The sequence below is a fragment of the Corvus cornix genome, chromosome 10 (assembly GCF_000738735.6).
Source record: "Corvus cornix cornix isolate S_Up_H32 chromosome 10, ASM73873v5, whole genome shotgun sequence".
Taxonomy (NCBI): Eukaryota; Metazoa; Chordata; class Aves; order Passeriformes; family Corvidae; genus Corvus; species Corvus cornix.
In genome coordinates, this window is record NC_046340.1 from 10,352,160 (window position 1) to 10,364,332 (window position 12,173).

The 12,173-nt window shown below is 45.5% G+C and overlaps 1 protein-coding gene across 2 annotated transcripts; it reads right to left on the minus strand.

Moving 5' to 3' along the window:
* Window positions 1-152: 152 nt before the first annotated feature.
* Window positions 153-12,073, minus strand: SPG21 (SPG21 abhydrolase domain containing, maspardin). 2 transcript variants are annotated; one of them, XM_010390971.4, is made up of 10 exons: window positions 11,994-12,073; window positions 11,699-11,894; window positions 8,029-8,122; window positions 4,416-4,577; window positions 3,539-3,619; window positions 2,797-2,942; window positions 2,168-2,276; window positions 1,612-1,719; window positions 1,106-1,246; window positions 193-808 (listed from the first exon to the last, which is right to left on the minus strand). In XM_010390971.4, exons 3-10 carry the CDS (start codon window positions 8,089-8,091, stop codon window positions 686-688), a joined length of 933 nt encoding a protein of 310 aa, XP_010389273.1. In that variant the 5' UTR covers window positions 8,092-8,122; window positions 11,699-11,894; window positions 11,994-12,073; the 3' UTR covers window positions 193-685. The 2 variants fall into 2 exon arrangements, with proteins under 2 accessions (XP_010389271.1, XP_010389273.1); XM_010390969.4 differs by lacking the exons at window positions 11,699-11,894; window positions 11,994-12,073 and adding an exon at window positions 11,125-11,251 and having other exon boundaries at window positions 153-808.
* Window positions 12,074-12,173: the final 100 nt, after the last annotated feature.

The following is a 12,173-nucleotide window of genomic DNA, read 5'->3' on the forward strand; positions in this document are numbered from 1 at the left end:
CTAAACCAGTACGACTTTATAGTTAAAGCTTGAGAGGAATTCAAGCAGGTGGTGGTGGTTTTCTTCAGTTCCAGAGGTGACTATAGAGGCAAACCAGGACTGCAGTGAGCTTTGGCTGCTGTTTTCTTGGAGTCAAAACAAGAGACACTTGCTGAAAGTGAGGTTTTATTGAAAACCATTTTTAAGCAGCAAGAAAGTTAAAAATTCAAATGCTTTATTTCAAATAGAAACAAACTAACTTACAACACAATGTACGAAGCAAATAAGTGATGGCAACATTGACACTTAAACATCTTTTAAATCAAATATTCAACAAAAATATATGTCAGCTTTTAAGTACACAATCTGCATGTGGTAATATATACAGCCGGGTGAAAAATATAAAAAGAAATACCGTTCTGCTTAAGAACATGATATAGTGAAGACTTTGGTAGAAAAAATGTCTTTATTTTTAAAAGAGTAGTCTCCAAAGATACTTCCTTGAATCCAAAGAATAAAAATTAAACAGATCTTTCCCATTACACTGCTGGAGGTTGCTGTCCACGGGTAGTTTACTGACTGTTGATCGTGTTGGAATCACACAGTGATAATCGGCTAACACAAGGGAAAAGGCAGAGTGGGAACAGTTGACTGTACACAGGAAGACCACCAAACCAATGCCTCTGTTTCACTGGCACTCCCAAGCCTACTGCCCTTCTTGCTCATTGCTGGTGTGAAGGCTGATCTTTTGGACTTCCAGCTCTTCTGCACTGACCATGGAGGGATCGATGGCTGCATACCGAGTACCATGGAACTGCAGCAAATGGATCTGTTGGACATGGGAAATAACACAGAAACAGGTGTAGGAGCACAGCATTTTGGTAAAAGAGAAGCATTCCTTCTCAGTAACTTTTGTGAGGGTGAAACCATGGCTCTGGAGTACAAGAGTTCAGAGACAGAAAACCCCCAAAGCTGGCCTAGCATGGACACAGCTGCTCCCAGCCTGCCCTTTGGTATCAGCAGCAGAGAGCACACAGACTCAGGGAAGTTAAACAAAAGTTCAGAACAGGAGCTGCCTTCTGCTGTTGTGGCTAAACATGTTCACAGATTGAATTCAGGAACTCACTTGAATGTACAGGTTGACCTCAGCACTCCTGCAGAGGTAGGGGAAGTTGCCTCCTGTTTTGAGGTGAGCTCTTCTGGCATTAGGGTAAAGCTTATACATTTCTTCTTTTGCTTCCGTCGAGAGCGCACTTTGGTCGAACACCTACGGAACAAGTCCCAGCAGTGAGCTCTGAACCTCCGATTTTGTTGTTACATCAGACTGGCTGCATGCTGCTTCTAGAAGAGACCCTCAGCTTCGTTGTGGAATGGTGTTAATGAAACAGAAAACAAGCAAACCTGGGCATCGACAGCTAGAAATCCAATACTGTGATACTGAAACATATGGCTGTGTTACTGCACAGAATATCCAATTCACAATGTAGCACTGAAGAGGCACAGCGCTGCCAGTCAGCAGAAGGCTTCCCTAAATAGGAAGGCACATGCTGCAAATGCTTGCTAAGTTGCTAACTGAGTATCATGGCCAAGGGAAGGAAATACTGTTTAATTAAAAAATTCAGATTCACTTACATCCATAATGGTTACAGGGATGTCTCGGATTTTGTGAGGTTCTACATAGGAGTTCTGGCAGTTGAGGGTGAGTCTTGAGGCCAGCTCGCTCTGGCCCAGGCTCTCCAGCTTGCAGTAGAGAGAAAGACCAATTAACAACATATTTCACTGCAGGAAGTTAATGCAATATTAACAATACAGCCAAAGAGAAGATCGTTTCAAAGGGATGAAGGTTATAATTCCAATTTAGTATTACTCTGCATGAGACAAATGCTTAAACCACGTTCCATTAGTTGTTCCTGCTCCCAGAGCATGGCGTACAGATCTATCCCAAAACTTTCTTCTCTTCCACCTCAGTTCCTTAACTCCCTCTCTTGAACTACACAAACACAACTAAGGTAGAGGGTCAGTGTATCAGTTAAACTGCTGGGGCTGTGACAGTCAACACCTGGTAAAGAGCCACTTCTCATTCCTCCCTCCTGGGTCAGTGAATGAGAAAAGCAGAAGAAATATCTACAACCTCCCACTCAGTAAATCTACAGTGAAACCACAACCATCAGAGCACACAGCTACCTACCCTGTCCACCATGAAATCAATCCCATCAGCCATTTCAGGATCTAGAGGACCAGATGCGAAATTCCCAAGGACAATCTTTTTCAGCATAAAAGCAGGCATCAGCCAAAAGCTAAAACAGAAATAAGATGTAACAATATCTTCAAGCACCAAGGACTCAACATCAAGACGCTGCGTTGTAAACGCTCCCTTTCCTTGCACAGACTTTGTGCTTTAACCTCAGATGAAATCCTTGAAGAACTTCAAAAGCACAGAGATGGAAAACCTGGCAGCTTGATGCTTGAAATGCTCTGAGCAGCTTTTAGTTTTACATGGCAAGAGTATATTTTAAACATGGCAAACAACAAACACTCTTCTTGCTCTAAATGGTTTTGTTTGACAGCAGGCAGAGTTCTTAAATCTGACCACACATCCACAGAGGATCACAGAACAATTTGTCTAATTCCACACTCTCAATTGTTAACATTTCCATTCTTCTTGTGGTGTGCCTTTAAAAGTCACAAGTATTCCATCCCACACCTCCCTCCCCTAGGCTGGAATCAGGTTAGACACATATCCAACTAATCAGTGTGACATTTCATTGCAGAAGAATTAATGCTGTGAGTCTGCTTTCTTGTCTTAGTCTTCTTTACCTGTTTGCTGTCCACGTCTGATTGAAAATAGAAGTGTCACTAAAGGCATTACACAAGATAAGAGATTGGACTCTGGGAGATTTGTGTGTGTATTCAGCAAACTTTTGAGCCAGAAAGCCTCCCAGAGAAGCTCCAAAAAGGTGAACCTAATGCAAGGGGGAAAAAAAAAAAACAGATGATGAAATGTGACCTCTGAGCACAGTGCTTCATTACAAAAATAGGTCATTCAAGTTTACCTTGTCCTCATAACCCATATTTTCAAAGAATCACTGTTCCATTCATCTCCTGGTTTTATGTGCAATATAAATGTGATGAATACTAACAGTAGGAAATGTTTCCCACAGATACACAGTACAAATTTCTTTGTGTTCATCAAGCTTAAGAAAAAACTCGAACATTTCACTTTGTTCTCCATAGCTATTCCAGTCCAAGAGACTTGACTGCGGTGTTCTGTACTATGTGAGTTAGGAAGGATAAGTTCCACAGGATCTCACAAAAACTGAAGTTAACCCATACAATTTTATAGGCCTGGAATAGCAGCTGAATTTAGGGCAAGTATGACAATTCCCAAGGGCATTGACCTTCAAAAATAAACTAGTTTCAAATGTGAAATTGCAACACAGCCTCTTTATAGGCTGCACTTTTGTATCCTATTTTTTACGCTGGCTCTTAAATGAGACTCTTTCAAACATCAGGTTTTTATTGCAACAATTCGTACACTTCCCCATCTCTGAGCACTCACTTTATCTAGCTGAAGATGGTCTAAGAGTTTCCTGAATCCATCACAGAACTCCAGGTGATCCCAGTACACTGGATACTGCAACTAAAATAGTACAAAGTTAGAAAAGACTGGCTGAGATCAATCTGCTTCAAAGTTGTACCAGTTCTCACAATAATGATTTCAAGACAGCAAGCTGTATCATGAAGTTCCTCTTCAAGGTCCCCAGAGCCTGAGGGTGCAAACGCCTCCCCCTCAGTTACACAAAAACACACAAAGTGCCACAGAGAAGAGTTTGCTGGGGAAAGTGCAGCATTGCCTCACTCTGGGATCAGTGGGAGGGGAGGCTGGAATGGTTCTTCAGCGATTTTGTACCAGGTAACAGATAGAGAAATCATTGACTGCTGCAAGAGACAGGGGTACTCCTAAAGCCAGGCTGTTTAATGTATTGTACAAATCAACCACTTCAGCTCAGGAGCTGAGAAGCCCCAGAAGAGCAGGCTGGTAGGATTTAAGGAGTGACATAGCATCTGCAGCTATTACATAGGCTGAGAACCACCATCCCTAAGGAAAACATGGAAACCTTGAACTAATTCATGTCTTCGCCTCAGGGCTAACAAGGATGCAGATGGAGGCAAAAAGTACTTGTGTCCAGGACACACAAGAGGAAAAGTAGGCTGAGAAGTTAACACTATGCATGCACAAGGTTTTGGGTAAATGCTGCTGTGGACATATAGCAGATTCCAGTCTGGATCCACGTGCTCACTACTCTGTAGTGCAACTTAGCACAAAGTTTTTTGGTGGATTCTTTAAGTCAAAACTAAGAAGTTCATTATCCAACCTCTAATGAGAGCAACAAGCACAAGTACACCACCGTTGACACAGGACTGAGAATACTCACAGCAATAACTCTGTAGCCCCATCCAGTCAGTGCCAGAATTTGCTGGAAAAACACATCTGCAGTTCCACTCACAGGAGGGAGAAATATGAGTGGGCAGCGAATGCTCCTTGGTCCTGCATCATACAATGACCAGACTTTACTGTCGTCATCATCTACTATTATCTGGAAAGAGAGGCACAGAGGGGAGAGCAAACACAAGACAAGTGAGGTTCTTCAGCCAGCTTCCAGGATTGCTTCTAGAAATTTCCAACATCTAGCAAATGTTATAATACTCAAGACCTTCTTTTACTCTTCTTCACAATAGCTTTCAGGCTGTTTTCTAACTGGAATGACAATATGGATACAGCTGGAATAGAATTGTGGCCACGCACCATCAGACAGAATATTTTGTGCATCCTGACAAGCTGGATAATGAACTGCACCTCAGGAAAGGAGCCACCATACTCAGGAGAGACACAGGAGGTCAGTTCAGGGTACCAAGAGCAGCAGCTGGAGGCTGGAAGAGCCAGCACTGCCCCAGGGACAGCTTTTTAAAACAACCATTGATATTTGCATCCACGGACAGATGTTTCCAGTCTGGATCCATGCAGGCCTACAGAATTAAGCAGCTATCACCACAAATTATTGATCTGAAACACTTACAGAAACAGAGACACACACAACTCCCAGGGCAGCACTGCAAGGTTGACCTGGAGGGAAAAATGCTTCCACCACTGGCAGTATCTCAGGAGCATCTGGATTGCCCAGGACACGGCTGGCTGAGGGGGATTATTCACACACGAGGTGCTATCCTTTATGAGCAGCTCCTCATACAGTACTACAGGTCCTAGCATAATTGGTATCTTCAAAAGTGCAAGAATTGTGTCTTCTTTTCTAGCAGAAAAAAAGCCTGACTTGTTTTGACAGGGCCTGTTCTACCAGAAGCTGTCTTCTGTATTCCAGATGTTCTTTCAACTCCACAAGCCAGCAGAAGCTTCATCTTGTACGAGACCAACAAACACAAACCTCTGGGGAAAGCCTGAGTCAAGCAGCCAGAAATCATCTCCTCTGTATTGAGATTTTATAGCTTTTTGAACAGTAATACACAAGCACAATTTGCTTTTCCAACCCAGCAGTTAAGCTTCTCAGCAATCAGAGGAGAATAGTGTATCACAAATCAGATTTGCTTGACTAACAAATCTGCTCCTAATAAAGCCAGTATTTCAGGCTCTGGGAGCATGTGAGGAACCACATGATAACGTTGTTTCTAAAGTCTCTATAAAAAAAAAGACAGATTGCATACCAGAGCTTCCAGACCAGTGAAACCATTTAAACATAAACTTTGTACAAAAGCCTTCCCAATCCCCGCCAAAATAACTCCTTGCACACGACCCCTGGGCTCCAGGCTTTGCTGTTCTCAGCTGTCATTCCATCAGTAATGTTGGGTCCATTCAGGGTGGCTACTACCAAGTTTACCTTTAGGAGTATTTCCAAAGGCAGACCATATTCTTTGAAATAACACCACCAAAGTCAGTCCACACCAAGAAAGCAGAGGCTGAGAGATAAGGTTTCTTTCCTCGAGCCCAGACAGTGAATCAATGGTTTAAGCACTTGTTCTAGTTGATTTCTGGCCACATGCTGGACAGTTTAACTCCAGCTCCCGAGCTGTGTAGGCAGCAGTGTGGTTAACTGCTGACTTGGGAGGTCACCAACCTTCTTCTTCTGGTTGATCAATCAAGATCAGCTACAGTTCACATAAAAGGTAAAATCTGCACTGCCTCAAAACAAAGAGCAGAACTTTTTAGCAGGGCCAGGGTGTCCCTTGATGAAAACTTTTAGGAAGGACTCAGATAAGACAGTGAGTGGTGTATGCAAATGGAGGCACACAGGCAAAGCAGGAGACTCGGTTAAAAAGTGTTATTTTCTGTGCTGCACTTCCTATATCTGACCAGGGCAGGAAGGAGGATGCAGCTGAGCATTTCCTGTGCCTGTCAGGAGAAACATCTTAGCACATTCTCAAACAAACTGCTCTGGCTCTGCTTCCTTAGGTTGACCTGACTGCGATAACCAAGGCCAGTTATTCCTTCCTCTGTACTGCACATGCTTTGCACTTCTGGAGGGATAATGCAGGCAAATGTATTCCCAAAGACTGCTTCAGAGATTAATTACATTTTCAAATTGGGTTTTTGTTTTTTAATTCTCTCTCCAATAACCAGGACTAGTTTGCTTATTTCTACCTTCTTCATACCCCACATTCACCACTGTGACATCATTTGTCTTTTGAGCTGATAGAAGCACTCAAGAGGGTAAGGCATTCCCAGCTCTGAAGGTCACCAGGTCACTATCAGCTTCAGTTTACACACATCCCCAGTTACGAAACCCTGAGCACTGGCAGTAGCTGAAGGCAGCGGCTGCTGACACTGAGCTGCAGCAGCACCACGTTCCCTTGGAACCACAACCTCCAGCTCCTTCCATTCACCATCTTGCATCACACAAAGCAGAGCCTCAGAGCACCCACATATCTTTCTGCTGAAATGCTGGCCCCTGACCCAGTGAGGCACTGCCTGAAGGCAACAGTGTGGCACAAACAGACCCAGCAGATGGACAGCCACAGCCTTGACAGAGCATGTGGAGTCAACAGCAATACATCTTTCTCATCTACAGAAGACACAAACTGGCAAAAAATTAGTAAGAATCCTACAGCTCTTCCCTAAAGGTGTTTCTGCAGCCCACAAAGTCATCCAGATAAGGGAACCACACCAAAGTCAGCTTAGCCCAAAACCAAACTATAACACATCCCAGGCTAGACAGGACACTGACTGCTCAGCCTGTGCAGCCACAGCAGTGACTGTGCTTGCAGCAGCAAGGTGTAAAGACAGGGCTGTCCCTCTGTCTGGCAGGAGTCTGGGCTGCTGCAGGTCACTCTGTAACCAGAGCCCCAGCAAGCCTGACCTGCAAAAGGTACATGAGTGCTTTATTGAGTCAGGAGTTCCATACTACTACTGCACTGCATGCCCTCTGCCACTCGGCAGGTAGAGAGCACAGGCTGGAACCCTGCACACTTCTAACATTCTCCTGTGGCTCAGTGAAAGGAAGTGGGGAAATCCAAGCAAGAGGAGAAAGTGGTTTGTCACTGTGATTAAGCAGAAGAAACTGTGTGAGTTTTTGCACCGTGGTTAAGGATATTCCCATTCTCAGGACCCTGCATGCTGCCTGACTGCTGGGAAGTTGCCTTTGGACATTGCTTTGGCCTGAGGACAATGGGCAGGAACAGTGGAGGTGGCTCTGGCAGCTCAGTCCAGTGCACAGAGGCAGCTCTGAGAAGCCACACATGTGATGCCCAGCACACACCACTCCCTTGGAGCCCCCTCCTCAAGCATGGCTGGCACCAGGATAGCAGGTACAGCTGCCATGGCTCACAGCTGCGAGTCTCTGCTCCCCACCACAGGCAGAAGTGACTTCCAAGAAGCATGTGAAGATGAAGGATGTGCTTTCATGCACTCACATGACATGTGGGACAACAGTTCAGGAGATAAAACAGGTCAGAAGCACAGCCACAACTGCTCTGCATTAACCACACTTAGTCTCTCCCCCTAAAAAAACAGGAGATATTTCACTCACAAGATGTACATACCTTTTTAAGAGGAACTGTGCTTCTGAACCAGTTATAGTCAGGAGAGACTTTAATCTCTCCCATGATGTTTAGAAAAAAATCAGTTTGGGTCAGCCTGAAAAAGAGAGAGAATGAGAAATCAATACCACAGTTTGACCTGACCGTGGGCAGCTCTTGAAAGCTGTGCCATGTAAATAAAGCAGTGCAGGGTGATTTGCTCTTATCAGTTGATGGCACTACCTCTGACTCACACCAAGTTCACTTTTGCTCTGTTTTCATCAAACCATGCAATTATTCTCCCAAGAGGCAGTCACGTGACTGCCTTACTGCACCAACCTAATTATGAAATGATGATGCCTCTGTAGCAGCATTCCCTTGTGACAGCTGCAGAGAAAGTCAATTGTGTTGCAGGCTGTAAGTGGCTTTAAAACCTAAAGCATGTTCTTGGTTTGTTCTAAATTGATAAGGCACTCCAAGTTTATAGTTAATAAATATTCATACAATTCACTCAGGAGTTCACACCACAGATGTTATTTCATGAACCTACTCAGTATTCAGGTCATGTTTTTCCATCTAAGTATAACTGACCCAAACGAGTCCCAAAGCACATCAGGAACATCACCTGATCCAAGGCTTAATTTACAGAAAATCCTTGAAGTTTTAATTCTATCCGCACAGAAGCAGACTCGTCAGGAGTTACCAATGAGGAAACTTGAAGCACACCATTAATACAGGACAAATTGATTCAGAGTTGAGTTCACAAAGGAATGCCACTAATTCACTCCCCAGCCAGAATGCCCAAAAATACATAATGAGTATCTTATAATACTCCATTAATTAGTAATAAACACTGAGGTAACTCCAAGATTTAACTCTTTTTTTTTTTTTTTTTTTAAGCAGCAAGAGACCATTAGCTTCCATTTATACAACAAATGGCATCAAACACTTCTGAAGTTTGCAGACTCAATAGCTTCACCCTGAAAGCCAGCTGCTTTGGGAGATTATTTTCATGCATTCACACACAGCACTGAGCATAGAAAAACAAAGAAACTTTTGCTCTTGTTACTTAACAGTTGCCAAGTCTAAATCAATAGGTTTTGTTTCTTAATTCTTCATAAAATAAGACCTCGTTGTGTTCTGTGAGTCACTCCAATTCATTTGTCCCTACAGGAGAGCTGCCGGTGGGCAGCTTAACCAGTTTATAGGGTTACAGCTGGATTAACAGTTAGTTACAATTTCCTCATCTTTCAGTCTTCATTTGCCATCTTCCAAGTGCAAAAAATACGAATTTTTAAAGGGAAAGTACTTTGTAAATTGCATGACAAACACACACCTTCCACAGAGCATGTGCTACACCTTCCATGTTCAAAGGTTTGAGGTGGGATGTTCAGCTGTGTGGCCATTGGTTCAAATTTGTGTGGCTTCACTTTGGTGCTTGCACTAACTATTCTGCTCTCTATCAAAGTCTGGCAGCAAGTAAAATTACAGAAAAAGTAAAAAATATCTATTCCAACAACCTGCAAAGCAGAGCAGGTGCAAGGATGCCTTCCTGGACTGGGGGACAGCAGCCATTGGAGCAAGGAAACCGCGGTTCAGAGTAATTCCTTTCCATAACCACACATCAATGGCTTTCTAAAAGCTCTTCAGCAAACGACAGTGTGACAAAATTGTGACAAACAAATCACAGGAAATGCCTTAAAACACACATTATCTTGGACTGTTGCACTGGCAGGGCCAAGAAGCACAAGCCACGGTCAGGGCCCCACACAGACACAGAGGCGCCGGAGAGGGAGATTTTTTCCTGCTGTTCACTCTGGTTGCCAGAGAGGGTTGGCAACCTCTTCCCACTGTGATCATCTTGCTGCTTCTGCCACCTCAGTCTTTCAGCACCCTTAAGCTAATTGCTGTGGTTTGGGAGCACAGAGCTGTGTGATTACAGTAGGTAAGGAAAGGGTACGATGCAAGTGAACTTTGTTCTGTCCCTGCACCTTGTCTGGTAGCACAGCAGGTTTAGAGTCCATCTGAAACCCAAATTTTGAACTTCCCAGTTCACCTGTTACCACTCACGGAAGTGAGCCATTGGCCACTAACACCTGGGCTGATTTCCACCAACTTTCTTCTAAAGGAGCATCTGATCACCAGTCCAGGCAAGAGGAAACTTCTCTTGGATTAGAGAATGTCCTGTTACTGAAATGGGTTTCTTTTCTCCATTGCACAGAAATGCAGCATTCAATTTGTACACACAAATACTCATATTAACAACTACATGTGCTTTCCAGCCACAGAGAAGCTGAACCATGAACTCAAAACAGGGATTCAGCTACTGAAGGTAACTCAAACCACAAAGAGCCTGACGCTGGTCATGATCAGCCTCTAAACGCCCAAGCTTCATTTTTAGTAAAACCAAACAACCTGAAGAACTTTAAGCTCTTAGAAACAATTCCTCTGGAAGAATCACCTATGGATGTGCTCAGAGCACTTGGTAATAGTCTCTTTGTGAGTTATTCCACTACACTAATGACATATTCCATTCATTATTGATTTAAAAAGACAATGAGAAAGAAGACTTATGGATAACTGGGATATGGCAGCAGCACCTTCCCCTATCTCTCAGCGCTGCTTCCACCAACCCTGCCCCACGCTGCCCACCGGCCCCAGCCCCTGCTCCACCCCCCTCTTCAACCACATTTGGCTCCACAGCTTTGTAGGGAGAAGGGGACAAAAGCCAACTCAGCACCCTCAGCTCAGGCTTTCCCCTCTGTAGCACAAGCTGAGGCAGCCCCTTCCCCTGAAAGACCCCCAGTAAATGGAGCCCCAAGGCGGGGTTTTGGGCTCCCTGCTGGGCCGCATCCCAACCCTCTCCCTTCCCTCCCTCAGGGGTCGCAACGACCCCGCTCCAGACCCCAAAAGACATCCCCCGCCCCGCACAGTCCCCCAACTCTTCCGGCGCAGCCTTTCCAGTGGTGGCACTGTCCCGAAGGAGCAGAGACCACCCTGCTCGCCTCAGCGCCCACCCGGCCCCTCAGAGCTCCCTCCACGGAGCGGGGCGCTGACAACAGGGGCAGGCCCCTCTCCACAGCGACGACTCTCGCCTTCCCATCACTGTTGGGCGCTCACCGGATGGCAGGGCCCGGGGACGAGGAGCAGGAACAGAACCAGGAGCACCACGGCCGCCAGCGCTCTCCCGCTTCCTCCCCCCGCCCCGCGCGCCCAGCCGGGGGCACCCGCTGGCCGCCACTTCCGGGTGCTGCGCCCGCGCAGCCCACGTGACCCCTGGGCGGGGCGTGGGCGGAAACAGCTCCGCCGCCATAGCTACCGAGGCGGAAGTGAGCGGTACAGGCGCCATCGTTACCGAGGCGGAAGTCACGTGACCCCCGTGTTAATTAATGGGATAATTTGCTTTGGAAGGGTTTTTTTAAGGTTCATTTTGTTCCACCCCCCCCACGGTCAGGGACGCCGTCTACTAGACCAGCTTTCTCCAAGTCCCGTCTAACCTGGCCTTGAACACTTCCAGGGATGGACCGCAGGTTCTCGGGCAACTTTTTCGCTTCAGGGCAGCTCAGGTTAATTAAGGAGAGCGACAGGTGTTACTGAGTCATTCCTCTAATGAAGAGGTGGAGTCAATTAGCCCCGTTTAATTGGTATGTAATAAATAGGAGTTGAAGGTGAGCTGAGATAGACCTATAGTTACCTGCAGTTATAGGTGCGTTGTCTGTAAGATATCCTAAAGGATACACCTCATTAGATAATGTATATTTATAGAATGCTCTTCGCTGCTTGAAGATCATCCCACGACACGGGGCATCATTTTCTATTCGCTCCCCAAATCGATTCAGTTTGCATGAAGTCTCTCTGCTCCCGTCTCAGCCTGATCTTTTCGCTAAAGGCTTTAAAAAAAAAAAAAAAAATCTGTGATCAAAGGGAAATATTCATCTTATGTCGTATTCGGAAAGAGGAATTAAAGGAATCACCGGGAATGCACACACCTGGACGGTGTGCCGAAGGCAGACCGAGAGAGTTCGGTGTCGCTACGGCCGCACACTACATTCCCCATAATGCCACACGGCCCCCACGCAACCATTCACTGCTGAGATTACACTTCCCATGATGCCCCGCATGGGGAGCGGGTTCACGAGGAACGCGGTGCGGCGCGATGCCAGCTGGGA

Coding starts and splice junctions, on each gene's coding strand:
- SPG21 (XM_010390969.4), bottom strand. CDS start 8,091: ATGGGAGAGATTAAAGTCTCTCCTGACTATAACTGGTTCAGAAGCACA. Junction 3,620..4,415: donor GGGGCTACAGAGTTATTGCT/GTGAGTATTCTC, acceptor GTACTATTTTAG/TTGCAGTATCCAGTGTACTG. Junction 2,943..3,538: donor ACCATCTTCAGCTAGATAAA/GTGAGTGCTCAG, acceptor CCCTTGCATTAG/GTTCACCTTTTTGGAGCTTC.